The 12,376-nt window shown below is 40.1% G+C and overlaps 1 protein-coding gene across 1 annotated transcript in view; it reads left to right on the plus strand.

Moving 5' to 3' along the window:
* IRAG2 (inositol 1,4,5-triphosphate receptor associated 2) overlaps positions 1–12,376 on the plus strand; it is a 131,077-nt gene that overhangs the window by 12,017 nt on the left and 106,684 nt on the right. The window contains exon 3 of the mRNA XM_023585047.2: positions 8,513–8,693. Within this exon, the coding sequence (XP_023440815.2) occupies positions 8,513–8,693 (181 nt within the window). The remainder of the gene's footprint in view (positions 1–8,512; positions 8,694–12,376) is intronic.

Consider the following 12,376-nt stretch of genomic DNA (forward strand, 5'->3'; position numbering starts at 1 on the left):
ACCCTTTGTCCCTTCCCCAACAATGATCTTTTTACATGTTCATATTATATTTGCTGTAGCTGATGTACAGATATTGAAACAATAGCTTTCAAACATGGTTCCATTTGAGTTTACATTATGGTTTATATTTTCAACTATACAAATTTTTAAATTTTTAGTTATGTTTTACATTATGGCTTATATTTTAGCCTATAGACTTTCATACATTTTTGGTGTAATTTAACATGTCCTATATCCATCATTGCATGATCTTGTGGAACACTTCAATTGCCCCACAGTTACACTGATTCCATCTATTCAACACCTCTTTCCCCCTCCCCTCAGGGCCCACCATGACAATCAATCTTTATTACTTGAAGGACCATATTCAGAGATACTTGCAACAATGTTGAGGGCTTGACATACTTGACTGCCTTAACCTATTAGGAGCCACCAATTCTCTCAAGAGATACAATTCCCTCTGTTTGAGAACATCAGTCCTCCCCATGATGTGGGTATACCTTCATTCTCATTGTATGGGTCTCCACCCAATGATATACCCCACTATGACAAAATGAGCACTCACACACTCCCTAGAAGCTTGCCCTGTGTCAGATGCACCCCACACACACACACCCCCTTAAGCATCTTAAACAGGTAACCTTGCATATTATGATGTTTTGGTTACTTGGCTCTGCAGTAAGCGTTAAGAGGAGAAAGTGTGAGTCCTCCAAATTCTTTCTTCTGTTGCAAGATGGTTTTTGTTATTTGGGGCCCCTTAGTCCTCCATATAAATTTGATGATTGGTTTTTCCATTTCTTTAAAGAAGGCTGTTAGAATTTTTATTGGGATTTCATTGAATCTGTAAATTGCTTTTGGTCTAATTAACATCTTAACAATATTTAGTCTTCTAGTCCATGAACACAGAATGTCCCTCCATTTATTTTACGTCTTTAAAAAATTTCTTTTAGCAATGTCTAGTTGTTTTCTGTCTGTAAGTCCTTTATATCCTTGGTTGCATTTATTCCTTAGGTATGGATTCTTTTAGTTACTATTGTAAATGGAATTTTTTTTTTCTGGATTTCTTCTACTGATTGTTCATTGCTACTGTATAGAAACACTACTGATCTTGGAACCTGCCATTTTGCTGAATTCATGTATTAGCTCTAGGAACTTTGTTGTGGAATTTTCAGGATTTTCTATATATAGGGTCATGTCATCCACAAATTTGGAAGATTCACCTCTTCCTTTCTAATCTGGATGCTTTTATTTATTTTCTGCCTAATTGCTCTGGTCAGAATTTCCAGTACAATGTTGAATAATAGTGGAGACATTGGGCATCCTTGACTTGTTCCTAATCTTAGAAGGAAAGCTTCCAGTCGTTCACCATTGAATATGATGTTAGCTGTGGGTTTTTCATACATGCCCTTTATCTGTTGAGGAATTTCCTTCCTAGTTCTATTTTTCCTAGTGTTATGTCAAGATGGGGGGTTAGATTTTGTCAAATTCCTTTTCAACATCAACTGAGATGATTAAGAGTTTTTATTTTAATTCTGTTAATGTGGCATATTATACTGATTGAGTTTCTTATGTTGAACCACCCCTGGATAACTGAGATAACTCCCACTTGAACCATGGTGTACAATTTTTTTTAATGTGCTGTTGGATTTGGTTTGATAATATTTCTGTTGAGGATTTTTGCATATATATTCATGAGAGATATTGATAAATAGTTTTTCCCTCATGGTATCTTTGGCTTTGGTATGGGCATGACTTTAGCCTTAGAGAGTGAATTAGTGAATGTTCTCTCCTCTTCCATTTTTTTGGAAGAGTTTAAACAGGATTTGTGTTAATTCTTCTTGGAATGTTTGGTAAGATTCCTGATGAAATCATCTGGTTTTGGGCTTTTTATTTTTGGGAGGTTTTTGATTATTGATTCAAACTCTTTTCTACTCATTGGTTTGTTGAGATCGTCTGTTTCTTCCTTTGTCAGTGTAGATAGTTTTTGTGTTTCTAGGATTTGCCCATTTCATCTACATTATCCAATTTATTGACATACAATTGTTTATACTATCCTCTTGTCCTTTTTATTTCAGGTTGGCAACAATGTCCCTCTTCTTATTTCTAATTTTAGTCATTTGTGTGCTCTCTTTCTTCATCAGTCTAGCTAAAGTTTTGTCAATTTTACTTTTTAGAGAAGATTCTCTATTTCATTTTTTTCCACTCTAATCTTTTTTAATTTCCTACCTTCTTTTAAAATGTGGGTTTAGTTTGTTACTCTTTTTCTAGTTCTTCCAGTTTTCAAACTAGATATCTGATTTGAAAATTTTCTTCTTTTTTAATGTCAGCATTTCCCTCTCAGCACTGCCTTTGCTGCTTCCTATAGGTTTTGGTATGTTGCATTTTGTTTTCATTTGCTTTAAGATATTTCCTAATTTCCCTTGTGATTTCCTCTTTAACCAATTGGTTGTTTGGAGAGTACTTTAAAAAAATTTCCACATATTTGCAAATTTTCCCTTTCTCCCCTCTTTTATTAGTTTCTAATTTCATTCCATTGTGGTCAGAAGAGAAACATTGTATGACTTCAGTATTTTTTAAATTATTGAGAATTGTTTTGTTACCTGAGATATGGTCCTTCCTTGAGAACTATCCATGTGTACGTGAAAAGAATGTGTATTCTTCTGTTCTTAGGGATACTTTTTCTAAATATGTCTCTTAAGGCTTGTTGTGTTAGAGCAGCATTCCAGTCTTGTACTTCCTTATTGGCTTTCCATCTAGATGTTTTATTCATTATCAAAAGTGGTATATTAAAGTCGACTGCTATTAATTAGAGTTGTCTATTTTCCCCTTCAATGAGAAATGTCTATTTTGTCAATATTTCTTCATGTATTTTGAGGCCATGCTATTGCATAGATATTTATAATTGCTATGTCTTCTTGTTGAATTGACCACTTTATCAGTTTATAATTACCTTCTTGTCCCTTGGACTGTTTTTGATTTAAAGTCTCTCTAATTTCATGTTAGTACAATTATCCCAGTTCTGTTTTTTGTTACTATTTGCATGGTACATAATTTTCTATTCTTTCCCTTTCAACCTGCTATGTTTTGAATTTAAGGTGAGTCTTTTTTATATAGCATATAGTTCAGAACTATATGGGCATATAGTTCTGCCCATATCTGCCTTTTGGCTGGAGAATTTATTCCATTTATATTTAATTAACTACTGATAATGCAGGACTTTTTTTCTGCCATTTCACTATTGAGTCTTTGCAAGTCATACCTTTTTCGAGTCTTAATTCTTTGGTTAATATCTACTTTCAAATGACTTTGACGTTTTGTATTATACCATATTGAGTTCTTGTTCCTTTCTTCCTGGATATATTTTTCATATATTTTCTTTATGGATACCATGGAGTAAAAATTTAACATCCCATATATATATGTAACATATATATATAACATACATTTTTTGTATGAAGCCCACTTAACTTTAGCATGTACATACACTGTTACTATTTCCCTCTGTTCCCCACTTTTTTTGTACACTATCTACAAATTATATTTTTGTACTTTGTATATCCAAGAACCATATTTATCTTTCTGCATTTGCATTTTCACCCCTGTAAAGAATATGAGCTGGAATATATACCAAAATCTAGATTAAAGTAGTTCTGGCATTTGTAATTACTAAAATGTTTACCTATGCCAGAGATCTTTATTTCTTTACACCACTTTGATCCACTGTCTATTGTTTTTCCTTTCAGTAATTAGAACTTCCTTTAGCATTGCTTATAGGGCAGGTCTAGTGGTGATGAACTTCCTCAGCTTTTGTTTGTCTGAGAATGTCTTAATCTTTCCCTCATTTTGAAAAAATACCTTGTCTGATACAAAACTCTTGGTTGACAGTTGTTTTCTTTCAGCACTATGTATTTTAATGCATTGCCTCCTTACCTCCATGGTTTCTGATAAGAAGTCAGCACTTAATCTAATTAGGACTCCCTTGTACATAAAAGAGTTCTCTTGCAATGCTCAGAACTCTCTCCTTGTCCTTTGCATTCAACATCTTGACCACCATATGTCTGAAAGTATTTCTCTTTAAGTTCTTCTTGTTTATTATTAGATGGCCTTCTTGGATGTGCATATTCATGTCTTTTGGCAACTTGGGAAGTTTTCTGCCATTTCTTTGAATATTTTTTCTGTTCCTTTCCCTCCTCTTCTCCCTTTGGAACTCACATAATGCATATATTGGTATGCTTGATGGTGTCTCACATGCCTCATAAACTGTTTCTGGTTTTCCTAATTCTTTTATCTTTCTGCTCAGCACAACTCATTTCAGTTTTCTTGTCTTTGAGTTCACTGATTCTTTCTTCTGCCCTCTTCAACCTGCTGTTGAACACCTCTTGGTATTTTTCATTTCAGTTATTGTGGTCTTCAACTCCAGTAGTTCTGCTTGATTCCTTTTTAAAATTTCTATCTTTTTCTGAGATTCTTATATTGTTCAGTCATTTTTCCCCTGATATCCTTTATTTCTTTCTCTGTATAAAAAGTCCCTTTCTAGTATATCCAGTTTGTTTTTCTTGTTGGCATATTCTGGATTTTTATCCTCTTCCTTTGGATGGGCAATCATTCCCTATTTCTTTGTTTTTCTTTTAACCTTTTGTTGCACTGTACATTTTAATATTTAAAATGTTAGCTCTGGGATTTAGTTCTTGAGCTGCGTGTTTCTGGAGTTTGTATTCAATTACTGATATGTCAGATTTTCTTGAGTTCTAGAGCTAACAAAACCAAACAATACAAAGAACACCTTTCACAAACTTTGCCAATTGGCTTTTCATTGTCTGCTGTTCTCCCTCAGGATTCAGCCATCCTATCAAGAAGGTCAGTCCAAGGTGAATGCAAAGTACGGGGACCTCCCTATCTTTTCTGGGCCTGTGTCTTGTCCTGGGCTTGTGCTTGCCTTACAAGTTCCCATGTTTACATGAGTTTGAATGCCCTCTCTACTCCCCAAGTAACAGACCTTCCCTGTCTCCTGGGTTTTCCACTGCAAGACTTAAAGCCTTTGCTTTAGACCACCCCACTCAACTGTTTCCTACACTGTGCTCACTGTCTCAAGCTGCTTTTGCTTGGATGGTAAATTCTGGGATGGGGAGGTATACTGGAAAGGAGTTTCCCAAGTCAGTCTTTCTCAGCCAGAACAAGGTTAGAGACCCACAGAGGAAGCACCCGCTGGCTCCAAAGTGCCCTGGGGAGTGAATGAGGGAGGAGCCAAGAAGCCTCTGGTTCTTTGAAGCTGTGTTTTGATGACCCAGTAAGTGCAGCCCTTTAACTGTTTCCCATCATTTTGAGGAGGTGTACTGTCTTTCAGTCTCTTCTGTTGCTTTTGCCTGGCATGGGTTGGAACAATGGCTGCCCTCTGAGTTGAGCCTTCAGCCATCTGACAGATCATCAAAAGCAGTGATCAGTGAGGAAACTGCACACTGCTGGAGCTTGGGGAAGTAGGTCTTTATATTCCACCCTGATTGCAGAAAGCTGTGCCAAGGGATGGAAATGAGCACCTCACTGCTGCCAGCCCTGAGCAGTGAATGGGGAATGGGCAATGGTTGCCACCAAGGGGGATGTGCATTTTACTGTGTTTACAGACTTTTCCTCCCGCTCTTCCCTGGATACTGCAGTGTTCTACTAGATTCCAGAGTTTCAAAATAGTGGATTCTGACAGTTCCTGCCTGTTTAATTGTTGTTCTGGGTGAGGGACTGATTTCTAGAACTTCATGCTCTGCAACTTTCCACAGTCCCTCTCCTTCACTTATGAAAGAATTTATGTCAAATATATAATTCTTGTTTTGGCAATTTTTCCCTCTCAGCACTTTGTCTTCTCACCTTCATGGTTTCTGATGAGAAATTGGCATTTCACCTTATTGAGGCTCCCTTGTAAATGACATGTTGCTTCTCTCTTGTGGCTTTCAGAAATTTTTGTCTTTGGCATTTGGCAGTTTGGTTATGATATGTTGTGATTTGCACCTATTTGAATTTATGCTATTTTTTTTCATTGAGCTTTGGGAATATGTGTATTTATTATATCTGTTAACTTTGGAAAATTTTAACCATTATTTCTTCCAATATTTTTTCCTTTCTTTCTGGGACCACCACAAAGTATATATTGGTATGCTTGATGGATACCACAGACCTCTGCGGCTCAATTCACTTTTCTTCATTTATTTTTCCCTTTCTTCTTCTCAGACAAACTGGTTTCAATGGTCTTATCTTCAAGTTCACTGGGTCTTTTTCTGACAGCTCCAATCTTCTATTGAAACCCTCTAGAGAATTTTTATTTCTCTTATTGTGCTCTTCAGCTCAGTTTGGTTCTTTTTCATGATTTCTATCTTTTTATTGATATTCTCTTTGTGTTCATCTATAGTTTTCCTGATTTTCCTTCAATTCTTTGTCCATATTTCTGTTTAGCTATTTGAGGCATATTTGGGACCATATATTTTAAAAGTCTTTAAATAGGTCTTGTTCTCCTCTTGGATATGATTTTATTTTTTTTTGCATGGGCCATGATTTCTGTTTTTTGTATGTTTTGCAGTCTTTTGCCACAAACTGTATATTTTTACATTTTATTGCATTCTTTCTGAAATTTAGACACTGAGACATCTGTTTCTTAAGGTTGTATCCATCTAGTATTAAGACAGATTTCCTTGAATGCTAGGAGTGGAGTACTGACTTGAGATTGAAATTTCATCTAAGGTGGAGAAAAAGCAGATTACTTCTGAAGAAAAGAATGAGAAACAAAAATAAAGAAGAAGAGAAAAAGCACTTTTCTCAATTATTGCAGAGTTGGCTCTGTGAATGTTCTCCTTCAGAGTTTAGCTGTCCCCAAAATAAGAGTTTTAGTTTACTAAAAGCTTTTGGGGCCTCTCTACGTGCCTCTGTGTGCCACTGATTCCAGCCTCTGGAACCCTCTATCTCAGCCACTGGGTTCCTCTTGGTCTCTGCAGCTTTTTCCAAGTATCTGTGGCTTTTTATTCCTCTGCTTATAAAGGGCTCCAGTGAGAGGATTAAGACCCACCCTGGGTCATGCAAACTAATAAAGGCCTTTGAATGAACCTACACAAGGTTTATACGCATAGCAATGGATTAGTTTTTAAGAACAGGATTTTCTGGGGTCCCCAGAGCTTCAAACAGTCAAGAATAGTCTGGGGCAAAAGCACAGGGTCTTCTCTGCACATGCATCTTGTCCTCTGCATACAAGCATGTGCCCCTAGGACTTCCACTGTTTCCACAGGCCCAAATGTCCCATTTCCTACAGGAAACCATGTTTCCTCCTGGTCCCAGGCATCACACTGTCCACTCCACACCAGCAAACAAGCCCCCACCTCCCTGCCCCAGGCTGCAGCTATTTGACTGTTTTCCCTCTGTGCTCTCTAGGAGAGTTCTATATGCCGTCTCTAGGCACAAGGCAAGTTCCAGAATGGCGAGTCTATGATGACTGTCCTGGTTCAGCAATTCAGGTCACTACCGGGCAGGTTGGCACAGACATACATGCACCTAGTCGTGAACAAGTTAGTCTGCTCCCTCTGGAAGCAGGACCAGGGCTTCACACTGGGAGTGCAGGCTGGCTCCAGGCCATGCCAGTGCGGGGTTGGGGAGAGGCCAGCAAGGGCTCCGTGAGCTCCTAGTTTCTCTAAGTTGTCTCCAGAAGCTTCCATCAGGTCATGTGGAGAGCTTGAAATGTGTTGCCTGAAGTTAGGGGACACTGAGGACTGGTTCACGACGCGTGTGAGTAACCTGACAGCCTCGAGCACCAGGAGAATTGCTTCTGCTTAGGATAGGTCTGTCTTGCTAGAGCTTCTTTGGACAAATGATGCATTAGGATTTCTCATGGACCAGAGGGGAACAAATGTAAGACTGGGTCAGCAAGAGGTCATCTTGGTCTTGCCCAATAGGGTCATATAAAAGTTTGAAGGTTCTCCAGCAGCAAGAAGGTGGATGTGGAGCTCCTAGGAGTAGTTCAAGGAACTGCAATTGGTCGCCCATTTAGAGATAGGCCCTGGATGATTTTAATTTCTGAATGTGATAGTAGGACTGACCGCATCTAACAATAGGTACTTACTTGAGACTGAAATTTCATCTAGGCAGAGAAAAAATGAAATACTCTTGAAGAAAAGAGTGAGAAACAAAGGTAAAGTACCATTTTGTTCACCTACTACAAGTGATTATTGATGATGTACTATCATCATATTTAAACCCCACAACATCTCTGAGAGGTACGCATCATCCTTACTCTCACACAAATAAGGAGACAGATTCTGCAAGGCTGAGTAATTTTCCCAAAGCCACACAGCTGGTGAGTTCCAGAGTTAAGATTTGATGGTAGTTCCTGTTGGCTTCAATTAAGGCCAGTACTCTTCCCTTATACCAGTCCAGCCCAACAGCACTGTGAGGGTTATGGCATGTTTTCTGGAAAAGTTAAGCCCTTAGTTTAAAAAATGTCTTTCCCCATCTTTCAAAACTAATTTCTTTTCTTCTTCCTAAGGCTCAGTGGGAGTCGCCAAAATAATAGAATTCCTGAGACAAACAACTAGTCAAGATTCTGAAGACAGTGGCCTTGAGGAGCTGTGGAACATGCTTGATCCTGAAAAGAGAGACCCGCAGGTGGATCTGGAAGCTTTCCGTGCTGTCATGAAAGAATGGATGGCCTACTGTAGAAGCAAATGGTAACCATAGTTCACTTTGCATGCAGTTATGCACTTTGAGTCTAAAAATCAATTATCATGAATACTAATCCTTGTTTCCTGAGATGATGCAAATACCATAGCACAGCGCTGCTCACACTTCAGCATGCATCAGAATCCTCTGAGCAGTGTCAAACCCCATTGCAAGCCCTACCTCTGTGATTCAGGTCTGGGTTGGGGCCTGATAATTTGCATTGCTAACAAGTTTCCAAGTGATGCTGATGCTACTGATGGGAGGGTCACACTTTGTGAGCCCACACTCTAGAGTGTTAATTCTGATAGCATTCATTTGTTGTGATGGGGAGGAGCACATATTATCTTATTCTCACAAAGAATTGAGGTGGTGTAGCTGTCCAAGGATTAAATGATGCTAACTTTCCAATCTCCAAATGCATTTCATCTAAGAGTTGTTAAAGAAATTGGCAAGGGCCTGGAGACAACTTGTCCATACATGTCTGAAGCAAAGGCCAACCTATCTATATGTGGCTAAAAGAAAAGCTCTCTGGTCTGTATATGTTGAAGTTATTCACACATGCCTAAGACAAGTTATCTGTGAGACAGGCTTTCTCTGACTCTCTGAGCTTACATGACTTCAAGAATGTTCTGACATTATTTGAACTGAGCCTTGATTTCCCTGAAACTAGGATTTTATTGAGAACTGGGGGTGGAGGAGGATGGGGGGGTAGATAACAAATAATTTTCATCAGTAGCCTCCCCTTATAACAGGGGTTCTTAATCAGGGGGACCCGTGGGCTTGAATTGAAATTCAACAAACCATGATTCTTGTGGGGACGTGTGGTGCAGGTGTGATAGATTTATTAAATAATACACAGTATAGTGAGGACTTGGTAAGGGGTCCATGGTTTTCACCTGACTGGCAAAGGGGTCCGTGGAACAAAAATAGGTTAAGAACTCTTACCTTACAAGGTTTGCTTTTCTTATTGTTTTTGCATAACCCTCATATTTTCCTTTGTGCAGTCTCATTGTATTTACTATACAAGCTGTCTCTTAGGGTAAAAAGACGCTGCTTTTGAGTGCTCCTGAATTTGCAGATTGTCTGCTTGTGGTAAAGAAATGGTCTCTCTTTTCTACGTTCCTAAACTTTGCCCTTTATTTGACAGTTGGGCGACGAGGCTGGGGTGTGAGGTGGCTGCCACCGAACTCGACGACGGCAGGTGGGCGAGGTGAGGGTCCCCATAAGAGCCCTTTGCTCGCCGCTCGAGGCCCCGGCTCTCGGAGTTCCCTGGCAAGCACCTCTTGGGTCGCGAGCTCCACGAATTGTGTCGAGCTCCCTGAGAACTTTATCTCCCTTAGACTGAGTCCTCTTGGTAAGCGGCAGACTTTGAAAGCTTGGTATTGTAGGAAGAAATCACATGAAATAGAGTCACGAAGGCGAAGAGGTTTAAAATGGAGTTGGGGGTTATTCTGGAGGTTACTCTTAAACAAGTCTCAGCCCCAAACTGCAAAGTCTGCACACCTCAAGCAGCAGTGCTCCTAAGCCCTGAGGACAGTGTGCCGGCTGGGCCCTGAGCCTCAGCGGAGCTGCAGCGCTACTCTCCAGTCCAGTGGACTTACCCAGGTCAGCAGGCAGGGAGGTGAGATGGTCAGCCACCACACCAGGGAACCGAGAGAGTCTTCAGCTGCAAGCAGGAGAACTCCACCCACCAGCCATGTGGGATCTAAGCCCCCTTCTTGATTTAGAGGTGGAGTGGGCATCACCATTCCAGGGGCCTCAGGATTAGGGAATAAAATATGCATTAGAGTGGACTTCCTGGTATTCTACTATGGAATTATTGTGACCCTAGCAATGGAAGAGATTATATCATTGATGTGGAGACAGTGGCCACGGGAGTTACTGAAGGCAGGAAGAGGGAAAAGGAGGTGTGATATGGGGACATTTTCGGGACTTGGAGTTGTCCTGAATGATGTTGCAGGGACAGAGGCAGGACCTTACCTGTCCTGCCATAACCCACTGAATGGACTGGGAGAGCGTCAACTACAACATAAACTATAATCCATGCCGTGTAGCAGTGCTCCCAAATGTACTCATCAAATGCAATGAATGTAGCACGCTAATGAAAGAAGTTGTTGATGTGGGAAAAGGGGGCGGTGTGGGAAGTGGGGCATATGGGAACCTCCTATATTTTTTAATATAACATTTTGTGCAATCTGTGTATCTTTTAAAAATAAATATATACATTAAAAAGCAAACAAAAAACCCTAAGGACATCCAGACACCATAAACAAACCACAAGATAGAGAACTCAGTCAACTGCCAACCTGAAGGACGTGTGGAGTACCCCAAACACCCAGCAACCACTAACAACTTATTTTCTTCTTTTTCTTTACAATTCTCGCCTGGAAATGCCAAGATGGGACACAATTTGGGGTGCCACCTGAACCTGTGCTCCCCAAATTGCAACTCTCAGACCCCAAATAAATGCCTCTGTTGCCTTGACGCTTAGTTTGTTGTTTCTTGGTTGACAACATTAGGGGCTCTACCTGCTCTCAAGAGGGTGAAAAAGACCCTCCCAGGACCCCTCCAGCATATCTGGAACTAAGGGCCACGTGGAGCTGTAATGACTTTTTCCAAGGACAAGGTCCTGTACCTTGGAGGTGGAAAAGATGGGACTGAGAATTCTCCAGAAGCAATGGAATGCGTTCTTGAATTGATGTGCTGAATCAGTCAAAGGAGTATCTGTTTCCAAAATTGCTTCCTTAAAGGATTTTTTCAGTGAGCTAAAGAAAAAAATTAAAATCTAGCTTTGGTGACCACCTGACTGCAGAGTCAGGCTGGCTGCTGCTGAGCGTTCTGCGCTGCTCCTCCTGCTCCCCTTGGGCTCCTGGCTTGTGTCCTCTGCCTGGCCTGCCCCACGTTCCCCACGAGTCAGCTGCCCTCCCGGAAGGTCCAGAACAACATGGCAGGGCCCGTAAGCCCAGACCTCCTGAGCCTGCTGGAATGGCGCGCTCGGCACCTTTTAGCCCCTGGTCAAAAGTGGAGAGGAAGTTCCCAACCCTAAAACAGATCAAAAAAAATTTTTATGAGGAATTTAGATTTCTAATTGGAACTTATGGTCCAGGATTGCCTGACCTTTTTGAATTTATATATATGGCTTTGAGACTGGGTGAAGAAAAAAAAAAGATTGATGCAGCTAAATGGGAAAAGCCAAAATATGATATAAGGGACCTTACAAATGCTGTAGGTAGGGCTGCTCCCCTAGAGGGCTGCCAAATTGCTAAGAATTTAGAAGCCATACCAAAGGCTTTCCCTCAAAATCTTGGTCAATAATCTAATTTTCTTGTAATTAAAACAGATAAATCCATCTGGGATTGTAGGGAACAATTGTCCCAGGTCTTGGCGTTCACCGAAGTCTGATCTTTTACGGGAGGACTTGAGGGATTTGAAGGGGCGTTGTCCTCACTATTGGTCAGTGGACTTAAATCTGACCTTGGGGGTTGGTTAAAACACAGACTTGAGTGAGGAGTCCCTCCTCTAGTTGAGCTTGTGAAATTAGCTAAACATTTTGAAAGAACTCTGGATCAGAATAGAAATAAAAACTCATAAAATTGTAGCAACTTCAAAAGGGAAGTTTAGGAATAAAATGGAATAAAAATTATGAGTATAAATAAAAATTATGAGAATTCCTGATTGCCACTTAAATGAC

Source organism: Dasypus novemcinctus, chromosome 20 (assembly GCF_030445035.2).
Source record: "Dasypus novemcinctus isolate mDasNov1 chromosome 20, mDasNov1.1.hap2, whole genome shotgun sequence".
Taxonomy (NCBI): Eukaryota; Metazoa; Chordata; class Mammalia; order Cingulata; family Dasypodidae; genus Dasypus; species Dasypus novemcinctus.